General features: G+C 38.8%; 2 protein-coding genes across 5 annotated transcripts; one reads left to right on the top strand and one right to left on the bottom strand.

Annotated features, from left to right (window-relative positions):
• Positions 1-3,645: 3,645 nt before the first annotated feature.
• kdm8 (lysine (K)-specific demethylase 8) lies at positions 3,646-10,592 on the top strand. 4 transcript variants are annotated; one of them, XM_026352554.1, is made up of 9 exons: positions 3,646-3,815; positions 4,665-4,802; positions 4,953-5,425; positions 5,894-6,066; positions 6,799-6,931; positions 7,032-7,082; positions 7,578-7,727; positions 7,829-7,921; positions 8,006-10,592. In XM_026352554.1, exons 3-9 carry the CDS (start codon positions 4,970-4,972, stop codon positions 8,168-8,170), a joined length of 1,221 nt encoding a protein of 406 aa, XP_026208339.1. In that variant the 5' UTR covers positions 3,646-3,815; positions 4,665-4,802; positions 4,953-4,969; the 3' UTR covers positions 8,171-10,592. The 4 variants fall into 4 exon arrangements, with proteins under 4 accessions (XP_026208339.1, XP_026208330.1, XP_026208322.1 ...); XM_026352545.1 differs by having other exon boundaries at positions 4,524-4,802; XM_026352537.1 differs by having other exon boundaries at positions 4,484-4,802.
• Positions 10,239-19,590, bottom strand: LOC113157196 (UNC93-like protein MFSD11). Its single transcript, XM_026352525.1, has 14 exons — positions 19,492-19,590; positions 18,463-18,954; positions 17,836-17,891; positions 17,655-17,762; positions 17,489-17,568; positions 16,251-16,347; positions 14,478-14,536; positions 14,152-14,296; positions 13,135-13,184; positions 12,141-12,206; positions 11,926-12,051; positions 11,670-11,844; positions 11,445-11,580; positions 10,239-10,857 (listed from the first exon to the last, which is right to left on the bottom strand). The coding sequence occupies exons 2-14, from the start codon at positions 18,550-18,552 to the stop codon at positions 10,708-10,710; spliced, it is 1,338 nt and encodes a 445-aa protein (XP_026208310.1). The 5' UTR covers positions 18,553-18,954; positions 19,492-19,590; the 3' UTR covers positions 10,239-10,707.
• Positions 19,591-19,603: the final 13 nt, after the last annotated feature.

Here is a 19,603-nt window from a genome sequence, read left to right as displayed (position 1 = left end):
TGCATGTATAAGTGCAACCTTAAGCAAACAGATGACCTTCAAAACTGAGCACCGACAAAAGCGACCAGCATTTGCAATATTCTGTCGTCTGGCTGACACTTCAATCACCTAATGAAATTTACATGACCCGAGAATGGAGCTGCAGCCCTTTGAATGGGTCCTGCCTTGGGTCATGCTGCACTTTCTGTTGCAACAGTTTCTTTGTGCCATGACAATACATTAATTTCATGAGTCAACAGGCTACGACTGGCAGTTTGTGTCGAGCTAAACAGTGTTTAATTGGATTCTGATCCATGGCAACACCACCGGAGGCTTGTTTCCATCTTTTATTTCAGCAGCACCTGGAGCGTAATGGTGGTGATTACATCCCTCCTGCAGTGTCCCAGCGGTGCAGCCCTCACAGGCCCCTGGGAATACGCTGCTGACAGTCACGGTCCATGCTGCCCTGCTACCCTGTTTGGCTGCCGGCAAACCCTGAGCTGCTGCTGCTGCTGCTGCTGCTGAGACTTCACGTTCTAGCACAGCTGATAATACCCCAGGTTCAAAGGGAATTATGATAATACAAACCAAATTAATTGTTTATTGCACAAACTCGGGCACAGTTGAGATTCCAAACAACATATCAAGAAAGGTTACTATTTGTAGAACCATAAAATTAAAGTGGTTTACTTCAAAGTGAAATTAAATTACAAAAATCTACTTGGAGATAACTTTTATGAAACACAATCAATTCACTTTTGATCAAAACAAACCTAGCACACGGCAATCTTGATTATAGTGAATATTACTATTTAAACTATTAGATCCAGGGGGTTTTACGTATTAAAACATTTTTCAGGGTGAAAAGAACTAATTTAAAATACAGATTTGCCCCTTAGGTCAGAATGATTTGTATGGTGAGATTGAAAATTCAGCCTTGATGTTAGAAACTGCATTTCATTGCAAGGTTTATTCAGAGCCTAACAATCTTCCACAGAAACTGAGGCAAGTACTATGGAGTCGCTCCAGAAAAGAACTTTTATCGGCTGGATTGACCCTCTTCTGGATTTAATATTAGCTCACTTAAACCCTTTGATTTACAAAATAGTGTAACTGATCTAAATGCAGTCTGTTTTAAATGAAGAATTGATTCTCATGGTAAATTTGAAGTTGGAACCAGCACGAAACAGCTAGCCTCGTTCAGCTGAAAGGTCACCATAGTGTTTTTACATGTTGTTTTTCATATTAGTTAAATAATCTATAAAGTTAAGGTTTGAGTTGGTATAGAGTAAAAAACACAGATTTTCTCAGTTGGTCAGGGGGATTGACTGTTGTCAGAAAATACATTAATATCCTAATCTTAATATCCTTGTCTGAGTGACTGGAGCTAACGAGGCCCTAGGAGGAACAGACAAAGCAATCAACACCCTCCCTTTCCGTGTAAACTGGGCAAAGGTCGCCGACCTCTGCCTGCGTATGAAGTAAGTACTGACAGCACAGACAGGAATAACATTGCTGGGCCTCTGACCTTCATTGTAGCCCCACACCATCTTACAACCACAGAGTCAGAAAAAAGCTGAATAATACATCAGCGTCTCCTACTGGGACCACCGCCACCGCTCACACAAGCAGGGGTACACAAACAGATCATTCAGATCCTGGTGTGAGGTCTGTCTCCCCGAGCGTTCTATACAATAATAATGTCCTACATTATATCAAGACAGCCAAGTCCACTATCAGGCAACTTGTTTTCACGGCTCCAAAGTCACTTTGAGACGGCCCTCCCTTAAAATGCAAACAGCTTTTAACCTTGACCTTAATTTATGATCATATAGGTTCCCTAACAAAGTGCTTATTTTATCAGAAACAATCATTTTTTCCTTAAAACTATCCAAGTTATTTTGTTTCTATACCTAACGAGACAATGAAGTTGAAGTTTGCCTGCTGCTCTAGGGCCACTTTGTCCTTATAGCAGCAGTAGAGATATATCAGTCTACATTTCCCATCATTATGCAATTCCAGATCTAGTAAGGTGATGGCAATTACATTCTTGGCAAGCATAAATGAGAGAAGCCCTCAGAGTAAAAGAACAACAGATGAGATATAGAGACCCAAATAACAAAAACAAAACAAAACCAACCAGGTCTACTCATAATATAGTATAATAATGACATCTCCTGTAAGGAATAACACAGAAAAAACTCTTTATTTCATTGGATTTAGTACGGGTCCAGGCCTACCCCACATCCTTGGTCATGTCGTGAGAGTAGGTACAATTCATCTTATACGATTATTTAATTAAAGCATTATCTGTCTGCAGTTACATTTTAACATTTTTAGGAGACAGTGTTGCAGCTTTATGCAAGTAAGCGTAAGTAAGTGAATAATACATCAAGCCCGGAGAATTCTGCTGTTTACATAGTGAGAATGAACAGAAATGCATGAAACATTTTAAAATCCCCTGTGATTCCTGGAAAGGCAGGCTGTCGCTCTCTTGTTTCCATCTGCTTTACATACAGGAGCAGCCTCGCGGTTTACACTGAGATTATTTGAATTTCATAGTGTTTGACATTTGATAATAGTGCAGTGGGCTTATAAATTCTAGACTTCCCCGCAGAAGATTTCCTATCATGTTTGTTCAGGCTCTCCCGCTCCCCCCACCCTCCAAATAAGTGATTGAATATAAAGAAAACTCAAATATCTCTGTGTGACATCAAAAAGACAAACCCAATTATTGTTTTAGCTCTGCATGAACAGATCCATATCAATCACCTTTCTAGGAATATCTGTATTTACATAAAACTTTCTAAGCACCAGGAGAAAGGAAATGAGGGGACGGGGGCAAATGTTTTGTGTTTGTACCATAATTTACTATGATGAAAGACTTGTTTCAACGCTAAAATGACAGGTACCTATATTAACTATTTAGATATTATTTCTTTTTCACTATGTGTCTCTATTTGTGTGTCAATCTGGCTGTGCTGTCACACCAAATGATTTTAACTGACTGAGCTTTTCTGCAGTTGATTGATAAACTGAAAAAGAAAGACCGCGAATAGACAATCACCTTTTTGTGCAGATATAAGGCTGGGGGGGTTGTGGACAGATGGATTATTGTATGTGTAAAATGTGAATTTAATGTTTCATGTGTATTCTTGTCATTTTAATCTTGCTGGTGAAAAATAAATAAATCAATAAAGATTTGTTAAAAGGGACAGATGCGACTGTGTGGGAGTGAAGCGGAGGAGGGTGTCCTGTATACACAGGAGGAAACTGGCAACACATGACAAGCGGGTGTGTGCATGATATGCAGTGTGTGTGTGTGTGTGTGTGTGTTTTTTTTATTTTTTTGGAGATGGGTATTCTATACAGTCCAATCACAAACAAGATGACATTCAATTCATTGCTAAGGTGGTTGTACAGAATATTTGCATATGTTAGTACCCTCTACTGGACTAGAGAGTGAAGTAAAATCAAAGATTGTGCTATAACTATAAATGTAAATTAAAAGACTGGCATACTTTAAATTAAATTTTAAGAAGAGCGGCTATTTTTAAACCACTTTAAGAATCCTGCTAGTCAATTATAGACCCATCGGATTTAAATCGGAACCATTATTTCCGGGTTCGAGTTGCTTCTCGGCGTGTTTTTGTTGTCGCACCGGAACCAAACGTGTGGCAGGAGTTTCTTGTAGCTCGATTACAGCACGAGTTAGAAAACGTTGAATCAACAGAATAACTGCCATAATAAAAGTATCTACATAAATATAGCATCTAATGTGTTTAATTCAGCTCTAGCAGTGTTTAAAAAATACGTCGCTTCCTTTCGCTTTATGGGTAAGTAGTTACCTTACAAACCAAATGTTCGCTTCTCTGTTTACCGTATTTTGTTAAATTTACATACATCGATATTATGCCATATTTAAAATATACCTGGTGACATCTGATATGTTAAAGCTATATATCTGCAACGATATAAACTTTTCACAGTGGAGATTTATATGCATTCATCATAATCACACTAAATGTATTTAGCAGAGTTTTCAAGTTACTGATTTGTGTTCCTGTATATGGTTTTTAAAATAACCTTTTCAGTCGTTAGGTTATTATAACTTAGCTTTGCAACAACAAAACCGACATCAGGTCCTGGAGTGCATCGCTTTATATGTTATGTGGTACTGTGTGATAAATATAGAGTGGGTTACAAGGTCAAAAAGTCCAATTTCTGATGAAAGAAAATAGCATTATCTTCCTCCCACTGCTGCATATAAAAGTGGACGAGGTGCACTTCCAGCGAGGCTTCACTCTGCCCACCTTCCTTAATGACTTTCTTAATAAAATTTGACAGTGAGTCTTAATTTCCCAAACATCCCACATAATTGAAGTTTCTGCTTCCTTTTGTTGTTTTTGCAAAATGTGCGTAAAATGTGCAGAAAAGTCACTTCATGGCCGTAATGGGTGATTTACTTTACACATGTGGAACACTTCTGTTTCAAATGAATCAGGTGCTTAAAGTTGGCTGCATCACACTGATATCACCTCCAGATACGTGGAGTGTCCAAAAGCGAGATGGCGTCACATGGAGGCAGAGTTGGCAGTCCCAGTTGCCATATGACAAAGTGTCATCATCGTGCATGTGTCACACTCACAGTTCTGGCTCGCGATGTTCTCACCTGTGTTTTGTAGTTGCCAGTATGGAAATTCTGGACATCTGTTTCTCTGCGGCAAAGAGGCTGTTATTGATGAAAAAGCAAGAATCCTGTATATGTGTGTAACCGTGGTGAGCAATTCATCAAACGGTGACACTAGTGCCTACGTGACCAGGTGAGCACAGAACAAATGATTAAATTAGATTATAGTGAAAGTCATAACCTCGTGCAAATTTAGGTTACAATAAAAAGTACTTCATCATCTAGGTTTCAGCCTGAACAAGTGCTGTCCTGACTAATGTCCACTGTCTGTCCCACTAAATAGAAAAGACCCTCTCATCAATGGCTGTGTTGTGGTCGAAAATCTCTGCTCTTTTGCCGCTTAACGAAGAACAGTTTCCACTGCAGTTCAGCGACAAAGTAGAGTCCAGTGTGGTGGTCGTGTTGAAACGGTCCAGACATCAGCTGTACAGCGACGCTACGAGTGCCAGTCGCTTGCTTAACGCCCAGATCATTTTGGACATTTCCTGGGAGAAGCTCAACACGGGAACATGGCGCCATGTGGACAAAGAGTGGAGACGCGTTTATTCTTATGGGTGCCTGTTCAAAGTGGCCGCACTGTGTCGCAAAGATCCATCTGGAGATGAGATCCTGCAGGCCGTGAGGACTTGTGACATGGGCTTGCTCATGGGCGCAGCTATCATGGATAATATACTTCAGGTTATTGTTCAGATTCTGCAAGGTGAAGTCAGGAAATCTTCCGAAGAAGAAGGTGAAACTGATCGTCCTGAAATCAAGGTCAGTAGTTTTTGTTGTTGTTGTTGTTGTTGTTGTTGTTGTTGTTTTGTCAGGATTGTCTTTGCCTTAAAAAAAAATCACAATCTTAAAAACATATTCACATACTTTTTTTTTAGTACAATACTTTTTTAGTTTCATAATTATGTCTAAATATGCACTAAAACAGTGCTACAACTTGCAGCAGTTTTCTTTTAATCTGCCAGTGATTTTCTTGGTCATTTTTATTTTCTTTCTCAATTCAATGATTAGTCCGATGCAGTAAATTAAGTGAGAAACATCCACAGTTTTTTCCAAAGCCTGTAGTGATATCTTCATGTTGTGTTGCTCCCCATGAGAAAAACAAATAAGCACATCCTTTCTACTGAGAAACTGTTCACTGTTGATTTAAAGAAATATAATTTGTTATTTTACTGTTTGCTATTTTCCTCTAAAAGAAAGTCTTTTGTTTTCTCTTGGAATTATTAACAGAGAATAAAAATTGAGAGCCCACATATCCCTGTGATCAGAGAAGAGTTGGCAGTCCCAAGGATAAGGTGTCCATCATTGGAGAGCTTCAACACAAACTACCTGCTCCCCCTCAAACCGGTGATCTTAGAGGGGGTCATTGAGCACTGGCCCGCCCTCAACAAACATCCCTGGAGGTTTGATTTTTTTTTTTCATCGTGTTTTCTTGTTTAATTTAAAATTGCTTTTTGCATGATGTGACGAGGGATCATCCATCAGTCTTGTTTGGCACATCTCTGTCCAAGCGTTATCAGCATCTACGGTGTTTTCCCTGCTATGAGCCCATTTATCATTATTAATGTGTTAAACTCATTCAGTCAAAGTCTCCAACCAAATGTTTTGTTGCCAGAAAATTACAGTTTAGTTGAAATCACAGTAACGTGGCCTGGAAGTAAATTTTCGTTTCAACACTACTTGTGTTGCATCCAGCCATGTAATCAGACTGATTTACACTCATGACGTGAGCTGAGTGCACTTATCCCCCTGAGAGCACAGAAAACCTGCAGGACTACGCAGCTGAAGGACCGCTGGCATGTAACATACAATTTACATCAGTTTGAAAACAGGGACGTCTAGCGTAAGTTTCAGCCTTAATAAATTGCTTAAAATGTGGGTTAGTGGGAACTGAGTTCAGGTTGGTTGGTTACTATTTCCCTGATTCCTGACTATAAAGCGGGGTCTGACACATCAGCTTCTCCATTTAAGAATTTTCTTCACTGCTGACTCCTGACAGCTGCCTGTTCACTCTGACATCTGACATGCAACTTGCAACTCTGATGTTGCTGGAGCGCAATCAACAGTTTTAGTGCAGTGCTGAAATCTGGTATGACAGTAATGTTTAATTCATTCATTTTCCCCCCTCTACAAAGCATAGAATACTTGAGGTCTGTGGCTGGTTGCCGGACTGTTCCCGTCGAGGTGGGATCCAGGTACACAGACGAGTCATGGTCGCAGACGCTGCTTACGGTCAATGAATTTATAGATCGATACATTTTAAATAAGGTATGTGCATCATCAACTCCAGATGTGATGCCTTGTTAACATGCACAAAGGGGAGATTAAACCCCCATTCATGTGATTCGCATGTATTTTTCTTTCCCAGGATGGAGGGAAAGCTTTGGGTTATCTGGCTCAGCACCAGCTGTTTGATCAGGTATGGTTTTATTTTTGAAATAACAGAGTGATGATGAAAGTAATGATCATTAGACTTTGTCTGTTTTTTTATTGATCATTCAGATTATATTTTCAGCACCGTGAAGAATAGTTTTTTTCAGCTGTCATCTTCATACCACATTGCTTCGAACAGTATTGACTTTTCAGTCCTAATTTTACTGTAGGAGTCAATACTTCTTCTATGTTGAACTTTATAAAAAGGTCACACTGTCAAGCTACAACACTGTTTTTTGGGGGTATTGGATATGAGTGATGTCAAATAAGGTCTTCATACGGCTAGATTTTCCACATTACATTGTTAAATTACATGTCGCTAGCATCTCAATGTGTAGTGTAATTTTGTATCCTGAAAAAAACTACAATGTATATTTTCAAGGTTTGATTTATTTTTGTTTATGTATTATTCTGTTTCATCACGTAAACTAACCTTAAATGTCCGCTTCGTGTGTTTTTACTTTTTTTATTTCTGCCTTAGATACCAGAGCTGAAGGAAGACATCCGCCTCCCTGATTATTGCTGCCTCAGTGAAGGAGATGAAGACGATATTACTGTCAACGCGTGGTTCGGACCTGGAGGTACAGTGTCTCCTCTTCACCAAGACCCTCAACAGAACTTGCTGGCTCAGGTGATAATGACAGTGCCACTTTATGATTCTAGTTCATGTCAAAGATCTGCCGCGTGATCACGTTGGGTTTAACGCTTGGGATTTCCTCACGTGAACATCAGGTCGTGGGAAGCAAATACATTCGCCTGTATTCTCCGGAGCACACCGACAAGCTGTACCCCCATCCATCACAGCTGCTTCACAATACCAGTCAGGTGGGGCTGACAGTTCACAGTGGTGGTATATGTTGAACTTTCAAATATATGCAGTTTTTCCCATGTCAGACTCCTTCCATGCAGGTGGACGTGGAGAACCCAGACACAGAGCAGTTCCCGGAGTTTGCCAAGGCCCCGTATCTCGAATGTGTGTTACAGCCCGGAGACGTGCTGTTCATTCCTGTCCAACACTGGCATTATATCAGATCCTTAGAGCTCAGCTTCTCTGTGAGCTTCTGGTGGACATGACCGTCCATCCATAATAAAGATAATTAACTTTGTAGTTACATCGGAACTCAGCTTGTTTTCAATTGGCGGGGAGGGAAAACAATCAGGAGTTCTTTACCAATGTGAGACTAATTCTCATAAATGTTAGGACAACTGCTGCTCACACAGACCTTTGATCCATGAACAATGAACACACGCTGCTGAATGATTAGTTTAATTGTTTCGCTGATTATTGCAACAACATCTATTGTGTCAGGAGGAGGAAAAAAACCCACACACACACACACGAGCAGTTTGTGCTCCCTTCATTCTGCATATAATTTACACAGGGTTGTCATCTCTCTTTTCAAATTGGCTTTATTTCATTGTGTTTTCAACCTTATTCTTACAAATATCCTCGGATGTGTGATTTCCATAATTCATGGAATTAGTTTTCAAATTTTATAACTGACTGAGCTACAGGTACCAAAATGTGGTAATAACCACAGCTCTCTGGCTAAACTGACAGCGTGATGCAGTCACGCAGGTTGCAGATTAATAAATTAAATGAATTAATCCCTTGGGCACAGACAGACTTTGAAATTACAAGTGTTGTTGGTTAAGTTCCCTGACAGTACAGCCCCCTGTCTGACAAAAACACTGCACCTGACAACAAAGACAGCAGCGCTTCATTTCAGATTTCAGACTTCTGACAAGCCTCAGTCGTGTATCCCGTAGGTCCATTTCAATCAAGCCTGCTAATTAGATCTGCGAAATATGTGAGGCTGAAGTAGCTGAGCGCTGATGTACATATCAGATAAGCTTTTCAACCAAATTCACAGTCAGTTTAAAGTAGTGTTTTGGGAAATCAAGGCCGTATAGGAATATTTCTGATTTGTGTGCAAGGAGAAGGCACTAAGAGTGTTTTTATTTAAAAAAAAATAAAATAAAAAATTAGCAAGAGGTTGACTATGAATAATACATGATAAATTGGAAAAATGATTATGCAATATAAATGTGTGTCTGTTTATTTCATTAAGAAAGTTAATACAAAACAACCGCAGTGTCCAAATAGGTTAGTTAAATAGCTGCTGAGATAGCTGCTGCCTGTTGTCAGCAAACATTAGTCCAGTCATTTACAGCACCTTGTTTATCACGTTTAAAGACTAATTGATCATTACAAAAATCCCTTTGCTCTATTGTTGGGACAGATGATATGTTTTAATGAAAAATGTGGAGTGACTGCAAACCTTTGAATGTTGGGAAGTGCTGCAGCCAGATTAACGAGGTTGTCGTGATTTTCAGTGACAGATTAATAGCTGATGAATGAGACATGACACTGTTCAGATAATAGACTTATTCAAACCTACTTACTTTCCTTACAAGGTTATTGCTCTAAACCAATAATACAAACCCCACCAGACTTTAATTCTGTTAGTAAATGCTGTATACTTCACTTTGCTCATCAGAGCTTTGTTGTTGTCAGGAAAGTGGCACAATTGACTTAAGATCACACAAAACTGCTTACTCTCATTAATGTAATCAATACTCAATTACCAGTGAAGTAATGTGGGACCTCTGGGCCTATAACCCCTTCTCTTCCACCCAGACCCCTCCACTCCAGCTCCTCTTTTGATTAATGGCCTTATGGATTTTCAAATAAATCTGGCAAATTAGGATTAAACCCATAAGATTTATCTTGTTTTGTGAAGTGACTTCTAGATGCACTTGCTAAGTTTGTGCAGTGAAACCTCAGAATCCCCCCCCAAAAAAAACACAGACCAGGGTAAAAAACAGAAGAAGTTCCAGTTTTCTTCAGTTCTTCTATAACTCAGTTAAAGCTCAGGCAATTCACGTGTGGTTCTTCACTCTTAGATGACTAACAACAGTGCTCAATATGTCTGAGTTATGAGTTATTCAATGAGTCCTGGAATTTCCCGTGGCCTTATAAGTATTTCACCTTGCTTGTTTTAAATCACTGAAAATGCAAAATGTAAAGAACTTTATTCATCAAACATTTAAAAAATTGGGTACAAAAAACAACTGCTAGCCATGAATTAGTTAACATTTTTTATAAAAAGCAATTACTGAAACATTATTTTCATTTTTTGTAAATCAAACTATCATTCTGATAAAAATATAAGCAGCTTTAAAAGTAACAAAGGTTTTAAATGCAGAAAAAATTTTACAACAAGCTAGAAGAAATGCAGATAAGATGAGATGAATTCTTATTTTTACAATCCTAATCCTCCGCAGTGTAGTAGAAAAATAATGTTAATGATTAACAGTGGTCACGTTGTTGTAGTAATAATACTACTAATTAAACAGAAAATGTGAATATTGCAATAAAGGCTGATTAATACTATTCAAATATTTTCTTAAGGCAGCTGTTCGGAATGCCAGTCGTATTGAAATGTATGATCTAACGTTATACTTATACTGTACTTTATAAAAAAAAAAAAAACAGATTCAAATGAAATAAAAGACGCAGGATTGTTTTTCTGACAGCCCCGGTTTTTCCCACTAGATGTGTGGCTCACAAAACAAATCAGTGCTGATGTCAAAAAGTCCAGCTATTATTATTCCTGAAAATCTATCGAGATGTTCTGGATCCTCTCCACCACGAAGAAGCAGAGTGTCCCACTGAAGCCCAGGATGACCAGCAGCAACATTTGCCACATGAGCATGAGGTACCCGCTGTAGAAGAACGCCACTGCTGCAAACACAGACTGACAACAGATAACAGATTTTAATTTGCTGCTTAAAAGAAAAGATCCACTTCTTCTGCAGCTGCAGCGCGCCGGTCTGCAGGAAGTAACCTCATACATGTTTTATTCGGATCACGCCTTTCAAAAAAGACCTGTTCAGAACAAGAGCATCTACCCAGCGGGTGCTTCAGTTCAGCTGACAAGATCCATCACCACTGCTTAAAAGATCATAGCTCACTGTAAATAAATCTAAACAGAACTTTAATTGTTTAATGCAGTTAATTTGATTGATGCATAAGAAAAAAGGCTCATGTTTTTTTGTTACGTTCTAAATTCAAATGTAATGCATCTCCAAATTGTTCATGTTTGATAAATTTTAAAATATGAAAACATGTAAAGAAAAGACCGGGATTTCTAATCTATTTCTGGTTAGAGACCAATTTTGCAGCAAAGAAAAGAAGGGAGATTAAGAGGCGTCTGTGGGTCTCGTTCTTTTCCTTTTTAATGGGGCGTCAGGTGAATTTATTTCACACTTGACAAGACAACATTTTAACCCAGCTTTGCTCAGCTCTGCTAACAATGTCTGAGAATTGGCAACTCGGGATTACCTGGATGAATTTAAAGATGGCAAAAGCAGGCGAGCTTTGTTCAGCATAAACACGGCCTAATATGCTGTAGAGCTGCGTGTTGAAACAACTGTCCCCAAGTCCAAGCAAGAAGCTGCACAGCAGGGCGATGGATGCACTGAGAAAGAGAATATGGTTCTTATTAAAACCAGACGTCACGACTCGCCTCCACAGTCCTACTGCTGAGTTACCAAAGAGGTGAGCTACCTTGGAGTTAGATACGGTGTTGTCTGAGTGGTGGTTTTAAAGACTACAGGAGCATCATCTGGGATGTTGAGGAAGATTAAATAGAAGGCAACGAAATGGACAACCATTCCCAGAAACACCACAGATGTCCGTCTGAAGCGATTGTTCTTACACAACAACCCAAACAAGCCTCCACCTGACGGGAAAGAACATCCACTGCATGAACCCGATGACATAAATCAACTCAACAATCTCTGACAGACAAATAAAATCTTACCTACTATTTCTCCAATTCCTACCACGATCCCAGAAATCCCAATCAAGCCTAAAGCTCCTTCTCCAAGCTGTGTCGTTGCTCCGATGCACGTCCCATATACTCCACTGTAGAAAGACAGCTCGAGGCCTGGAGAACAAGCAGTGCATCTTGTATCTGCAAGCCTTCACTGGAGGCTAAAGTATCTATTACATTTGTGCATTATCCTTAGCACTTACCGCTGTATGCCATACATGGACTCAGAAGCTGTATAGTTTTAGTCTTCAGTAGTTGTAGGATGGTGTCTGAATAGGAGGAGACACAATACGCTGATTTGAAATGCTAATATACACTTCAAGGACTAATACACTTGAGCTCAGATGAGAAATGCAGATATTAAGGCCTCATTTTCACTAGCTATGTAGGTAGAATATGATAAAATGAAGACTTGGTAAGTCAAAAAGCCACATTTAAATGCAGGTGGAAATGAACCTAAAAGAGACTTTCACTCAGGCACTTAGGGAAATTCATCCTTTAAAAGACAAAATCCCACGAGGTTTGTTTATATATGCCTGGATGCCCTTTCATGACATACATCAGCATGCATCTTTGATAAACCTGATACCTTTAAGGCAGGTGTACACAAGTCGACATGCACACAAGATACACACAAAGACAAAGAGCAATCTGATCATCCAAACAACTTCAGGCTGCACTGAAGGCAGGTGCAAGTGCAGCAGTTTCCAGCTGACAAACAGAGATATAATCTGAAATAAATTCTCAGTTTCTGTGTACTCTGTCTGCTAGAAGATTTTTATCCACATGGAAGCAATTTTCACTTAAAGAAAAACAAAACTGCCTGTGACTACCTGCTAGTTTCAGATCAAGAGCAGTGAAATGTGGAGAACTACAGGTCACCTGCAGAATGCCCAATAATGCTTTTTCTGTCATTTTTATATCAACTGTGAAAAGTCTCAGAAGAAACAACTAATGCTAATAAAACAATAATGACTATAAACCTCCAATAGAAAACATTGTAATCTTTCTTCATTGTCACTGTGAGCATACTAGTGACTTTAGCATTTAGCTCAACAACTTTGTGACTGTGGCCAAACACTACATACATACAGTCTATACATAATGAATACAGTTCATGTATGTATATAATGTAGGAGAAAATCCTAAAATATTATATTTAACAAAGCAGCCATTTAAAGCACTGATAAAACTTACTGAATTCAGACTTGGCATCTTGCATTGCAGTGTTTGCTCTGTGTTTATACCTAAACATCAGGAAATAGGTTAGTTATGACTTTCACAACTAAAATCAACAGCAGACACAAACAATGATAATATGTTCCTTGAAATGAAGAACAGGAGAAGTACTTTGCAAATCTAAGAAACTCTAGCAGCATTGAGATCACAAGACTTCCACAAAATCCCACAAGAGTGCACAAAAGCGCTTTCACAGAAAATGATGGCTCCCTGTAGGTTTCCTTATTATGCTGCAGGCATTATGCAGACACTCAAGCTCAGCCAATAAGCAAGGATCAAATACACCAATCTAACAGATACCCCAACTGTTTCTAGACACAATCTGCCACCGCAAGACAAACAAAAACACGCTCCCAGAATAATTTCTATATGATCATCTAATTTCAGTCTCATTCCATTTTTTTAATAGGTTCTGTACTTCTTCCATGACTTCAAGTGGTCTTTGGTGTCAACCACAGCATCAAAGACCACTTTGTCCTGATTCAAGTCACAGCTATTTAAAAATGACCGAAAAAATGTGGAGAGTTATGCATGAAGAGGTATTTAACCACTGCCTCTCTCAAAGAGAAAGTCTATGTCTAAGCTGCCCCAGATCCTTGATTGTACCCTACCTGCATGAAGTGCTATGATTAGACTTGGCTCTGTCAAAATTGCAACGATCCGGTGTCATTTTTGTAAAGCACGAAGAGTGGTTTAAAATTCCAGTAGAAATGCATTGGTAAGGCATCTAGAAACTCTGTGCAAAGTGGGTTATTTTTTCAAAAAAGGAAAAAAAAACAATTTGTAAAAACTGTGTGAGTCAAGAGTGGAAAAGTTAAATTAACTTTTTTTTATCACGTTCACTCCTACGTATCACTTTAACGTCACACTCCTGGAATCCTTTTTCCGAAGAGGTTTAGACATTTTTATATATTCCGCTTGATGTAGTGAAACTGCAGTGAAAAAGATATAATTATCTGAAGCATATTCATTTACATCATGCGAGTTGAGAGCAGCGACTGCCCTTCCTCTTCAGAGAGCAGCTCTTCATCGTGATGACTCTTTCTCAGCACCAGGAAGCTGAGTGTGCCGAGTATGGAGATGACCAACAGGGACAGAAAGATGGTTTTCCTGCTGCTGTCTGAGAGAGACAGATTCGAACAAGCCACTTTAATTAAAATACACAAAATGTATTCGCAACATTGCTGAAGCATATTCAGAACAGCTAAACACTCATATAATGCTCTCGATATTTCACTTCCATCACCATGCTGCATTTTGCTTTAACAGTCATTGAAGTACTTACTCTAGTTTTACCCTACCTGTTATCTCTGTTCTTCCATTCCAGTCAAAATAGATGTAAAGATTTCCAAATAACATGCTGCAAATAGGATAAAGCGCGTAAATGGCAGGCAAATATATACAAGTTAAAGAAATAGGTTGTGAGACTTTGCCTCATGAAATCGTTTGATAAAAAAAACCCTATGTCAAATTCCACTTGTGGGACTCTGGCTTCAGGCGAGGTGTCAACAGCACATCTCCACAATGAAATACATTTTGGAGCATATTCCTAACAAAATATATTCAAAGAAAGTTGATTTCGCTTTAGGAAATAAGTTTTGGAAAATTATAGCAGATTTAAGGATCATGTGATATACTGAACATCCTGGGCAGCTAATCAATGGGTCTTCAGGTAAGACAGTCAGGTTTCATAAGATCAGGACAGTCTTTAGGATTGACTAAGCTTTAGGGTTTAGGATATTTCTCTTAAACTGGACAATATGCAATCCACTTTAGCATGCGAAACCTCTAACACTCAATCACCACCTGGACCAATTAGAGACTAGGTCAATTAGCACAGAAACATTGTAACTTTCAAACATAGAGCATGTGTATCAAATCTTTCATCTAATTTAAGTATAATCATTTTTTTTAAAAATGCTATTCTTTAATTAAAGTCCCCCCTGAGGGTCAATCAGTGTAGCTTAAAAACTAAATCGGCAGCACACTGCTCGTGTGTTAGATGTCGATAGAGAACTTGTGTTTGATAGACACAACAAGCAGACAAGCAGAAGCGCAACAATCTGCATTTGTGCCTCCGAGGATACCTTTTTTTTTATGCTGTTTATTTTGCCTTTCAGGACTGCGGCACCATAAACACGCTGTGTTCTACTTACGACTTCAATTACATATCACCTAAACTAAAATAATGACGATCCGTAATTAGTCTGTCATTGAGGAATAACAGGGGTTATTCGTTTAAAAAAATGGTAACTGCATTCAATGTGTGTGTGTGCGTGTGTGTGTGTCTGCAGGCTGCGAAGACCTGATGCATAAGTTTACTGTGGCAGGGATCATCACTGTGGAGTCAGATTAGCATTGCTCTATTGTGAGCTTTGGCGCAGGTGACAGCCAATGTAATTATTATACTAATTCAATTTGCATATTTTAACAAACACAAATTAGTAGCTACGCCAGTGTGCAAGAACAGGGGGCCAAATACAAGGGATGAAAAGGCCAAAGCTCTGCACTACCTGCACAACTCTCTTCTTCGAGAGGCATGGCTGATTTGAGTTTTTGCTGAGAAACAAATGGCTCAGATATGGTAATCTGCACCATGATTTCCTAAATATATTTCAAAATAAAGCCCACAGTAATATCCTATCAAGGAAAAGATACAGACAGGACAGTTCTGGTGGCTGCATTGTGATAGATGTGATCAACTTACATAGTTGCAAAAGAGAAAACATGAAGTTGAATGGTGTATGAATTGTATGCACTGACTGTATTGTAATGTTGAGACGGAATAATAGGCTGCAGCTATTTTAACAGAAACCCTGGGTTGGCTTAAAGAGCAAATTAGGATGATATTTAGATTTCCAATATAAAAATGAATATTTAATTCACTACAGGCTGTGGTTAAGTAATTTCAAAGAATACAGGTCAATTCAAGTATTAAAATGCTAAGTAGCTTAAAATTTCCATTGGAATTTATAATAGCAATGCATAGTGTTAATGGTATTGGGGCTGAATCTATTACAATTTAATGGACTGAAAGACTGGAGATTAACATTACTGGGTCAGTAGCTGAATACCTGCACTGAAGGAGAGCCCAAAACACGCCAGTGTTCCTGTTGATGGTGGAAGCCTCTGAGTTTTCCACCAGAAACTGTCCTTGAGCTGTCCACAGCACTGTAGGAGCACGAGGGAGACGGGTCATTTGAAGGAAATAAAAATTAACCAGTCAGCTAATTGCCCACATGATGTGAAAGACTGTGTGTGCTGTGTTGGTAAGTAATGCATCTCACCACACAAGTAGCCCAGGGACATGATAAAAATTCATCACACTGCCCTGATTTTGGGCTGCATTAAAAACAGCCCCAAATCATTTTTCTTCATTTTTCCAGTAAAAGCTCAGCAGGGGGCTGTTTTCTCTGTATTTTCCCAAACACCAAGCTCAAGGTGCTGCGCACTATTTACAGAAACAGCTTCTAACCCATTTAAGGTCTAATTTGGTATTTAGTGTTTATGTGTATAATCATACCCAAGTCATGATAATCCCTGAATGCTCGATTAAACACCACTTAGATTTTAACACAGAAACTGAGCTTGCTGCAAAAACCAAAAGGTTTTAAAGTTGTTTATGTGCCTCAGTATTTCACGCTTTTGTTATTACACTGGATCCTGCTCACACGTTTATATGCAGTGAAATGTTACGTAATTTACGTGATTAGTTCATCTACAAAAAAATTTCTTTAGATAAAGCAAGAGATCTGAAAATGTCATTTTGGGCTGTGAGAAATAAATGTAAATGATAATTAGCCTTTTCCTTATTTTCTGTTGGTTAATTCAAGAAAATAACAACAACAACTTAATAATGAATGATCAGTAATTAGTTGCATTTCTGCTGTGAGCAAAACTGAGCAAGACAAAATTCCAGCTGTCCTGTTAAATTAGAGTAAATGTAACTAATGTTTAATATTTATATAAATACATGAATATTTCATTTAATATATTTAATAATTCTTGATGTTATAACCGAGGCGTCAGGGTGCTGCATAATAAGCTATGGGAGAGCAATGGAAACCAGAAGTGAGTGGTTTTAAATGACTACATGCTTTGCATTTTTTTTGTGAATTTGCCTAGATAATATATAATACAGGAATCTTCAACTCTTCACCCCGCTTTGATCTCAAAGTGTATTACAAATGTACTAATTACTGCCTTAAATATAATCTATAAAAAAAACGAATCTCTGTGGAAGCTTGAACATTAAAAAATAACTACATATCTTTCAGAAAAAGGCAGAAGAATTCGTGGTACATGTACTTACTAGCTGCTCCAATGCCGATGAGTACTGAGGTCAAATAAAAGGCCCATGTTGATGGGCTGATGAAAACAGCAATGTACCCACTGGACACAGAACATGAGGAACAGTAATGAACACGTTTCAGCTTCACCATCAAAATCCTGTATGTAATTACTAGGAAAATGTTCACCTGTAAAGTAGGCCACTCAAGAACATAGTCATTTTTGGTCCAATTACTGCAACGACCGTTGGTGCAAGTAAATTTGCGAAGGAAAAGACTCCATAGATGATCCCAAGACTGCAAAAAATTATTATGTTATCGTCATTTCACTGTTTGGTGAAGGGGACATGTCCACGCCGAGGTGGCCTACCTGTGGTACCCGCTTCCAGAGAAAGTCTCATTCTTCAGGCTTTTCACCACAGTTTGCTGAAATTAAGATTTCAAAAAAAGCACAAGATGAGACCACACAAAATGGCTCCTAATTATGTCCTCAGGTCCTTCATCCAGCTTGATAATTTCACTGGCATTGGAGAAAATTAGACGCACGTGATGTGCCTGATGTTCAGCTCTTTGCTCAACAGACTAAAACTGGAAAATTACAAGTGTCTATAAATAAGCAGACTACTGGGAGTTTGTGTTTTTATTTGATATTATTATTAGTATGTTTGCAGTTGCAGTTTAAGGGTTAGGATTAGGATCTGCCTATATTATATCTAGTGTTACAGGTTAGGATTAAAATGCATACTGTCACAAGAGTAAACAGACCAGCATGTGCTGCAAAAACAGAAATGCACACTTGCAGAAACCTACTTTAACACAGTAGTTGACAGGTTATAACAGCATGAGGAGCAGGAAATCAGCTGTAAAACGCTCAAATAAAATCAGTGCTCTCTCTCTCTCTGGTAATAATAAGCTTTTAAAGCAATGGACTAAACATGTGTGGCTTTCAGGAACAGGAGTAAAAAAGAAAACTCGGTAATAAAGTTTGTTAACTTACTTCAACGTTCCCACAGGTGGTGAAGGCAGTAAAAAGGAACAAGAAGCCCACACCTAAAATCACAACGTTTAAAGTCCTCCTGTCTGCCATGGTGCTCTCTGAACCGTCCTACACAAACATTGTGCCCTTTAATAACAGAGCTCCGTGACTCTCATGCGGACGAGTCCGTGTCAACGCTAGTAAGGCTGACTTTACTGTTTAGTTACAGTAGAAAGGAGAAAGTTAGCAGACAATCACTGCTGCTGTTGTGTTATCAGGGCATTTCCCTCCCGTCATGCCCAGTGCGGATGACAACTTGTGACTTCAATTAAAAGCACTTTTTGCGCTCTTCTTCCTCCTCCTCCTCCTCCTCCTCCTCTTCTTCTTCTTGGATTTATTCCCGGTTGTCGTCACTCGCTCCTGCTCCTTCTTCTTCTTCGCCTTCTGCTATTGCGGTAACTTTACTGCCGTCCCCAGGTGACCTGCAGGAATATTCTCCCATCAGAGGAAAAACTGTCCCAGGACAGCGAAGACTTTAGACCAGTACTTATTCACCTTACATTGCTTAAATATACTCAACAACTAGTCTACACTTAAAGTAGCCTGCTTGTATTTTATTTGAGTATTTTCAGTTTATGCAACTTTACATGTCTTCTCCACAACATGAGAAAAACTTATTCTAAGTAAATAAAAGCTGAAATAAGTGGCTAATGTATTGGTCAGCTGGTAACTGACTGGTACGTTTATTGCAAAATGACAAACATTTTATGGTTTGAGCTTTTAAAATGTGAAGAATTGTTGCTTCTGCTTTTAATCATTCAAAATTTGGACAAAACTGTGTCACTTTGGTTAATTGGGTTGGATAGTTCTTGTAATTTTAATTAATGTAAAACAATAAATTGATTCATCAAGAAAATCTCCACCTCAGCCACACTATGGCAGGTTATGACAATGTGACATCAGTACTTAGAATTAAACAAAAAGCAGGTGATTTTCTATGTTCATGCCCGTAAAAAGACTAAAAACCAGCAATAAATTGCATCGACTCACTGTAACATCTGATTTTAGCTTATTCGTCTGTGCCATGTTCCTCCATTGTTGTGAAAAAGTACTAAGAACACATCAGAGAGCCACACCACTGCACTGGATCACTTCCTTGTGA

The sequence above is a fragment of the Anabas testudineus genome, chromosome 8 (genome assembly GCF_900324465.2).
Source record: "Anabas testudineus chromosome 8, fAnaTes1.2, whole genome shotgun sequence".
Taxonomy (NCBI): Eukaryota; Metazoa; Chordata; class Actinopteri; order Anabantiformes; family Anabantidae; genus Anabas; species Anabas testudineus.
The sequence above is the reverse complement of the archived record's forward strand: the minus strand, read 5'-3'. Positions and strand labels throughout refer to the sequence as shown.

What these genes read in the sequence shown, in the direction of transcription:
- LOC113157196 (XM_026352525.1), bottom strand. Translation starts at nt 18,552, where the DNA reads ATGGCAGACAGGAGGACTTTAAACGTTGTGATTTTAGGTGTGGGCTTC. An exon ending in TTGAGTGGCCTACTTTACAG is followed by an intron (nt 17,569 to 17,654) that starts GTGAACATTTTC and finishes TTCTGTGTCCAG; the next exon opens with TGGGTACATTGCTGTTTTCA. An exon ending in CTGCTCTCAACTCGCATGAT is followed by an intron (nt 13,185 to 14,151) that starts GTAAATGAATAT and finishes CCTGATGTTTAG; the next exon opens with GTATAAACACAGAGCAAACA.
- kdm8 (XM_026352554.1), top strand. Translation starts at nt 4,970, where the DNA reads ATGGCTGTGTTGTGGTCGAAAATCTCTGCTCTTTTGCCGCTTAACGAA. An exon ending in CTCAACAAACATCCCTGGAG is followed by an intron (nt 6,067 to 6,798) that starts GTTTGATTTTTT and finishes CCCTCTACAAAG; the next exon opens with CATAGAATACTTGAGGTCTG. An exon ending in AGCACCAGCTGTTTGATCAG is followed by an intron (nt 7,083 to 7,577) that starts GTATGGTTTTAT and finishes TTTCTGCCTTAG; the next exon opens with ATACCAGAGCTGAAGGAAGA.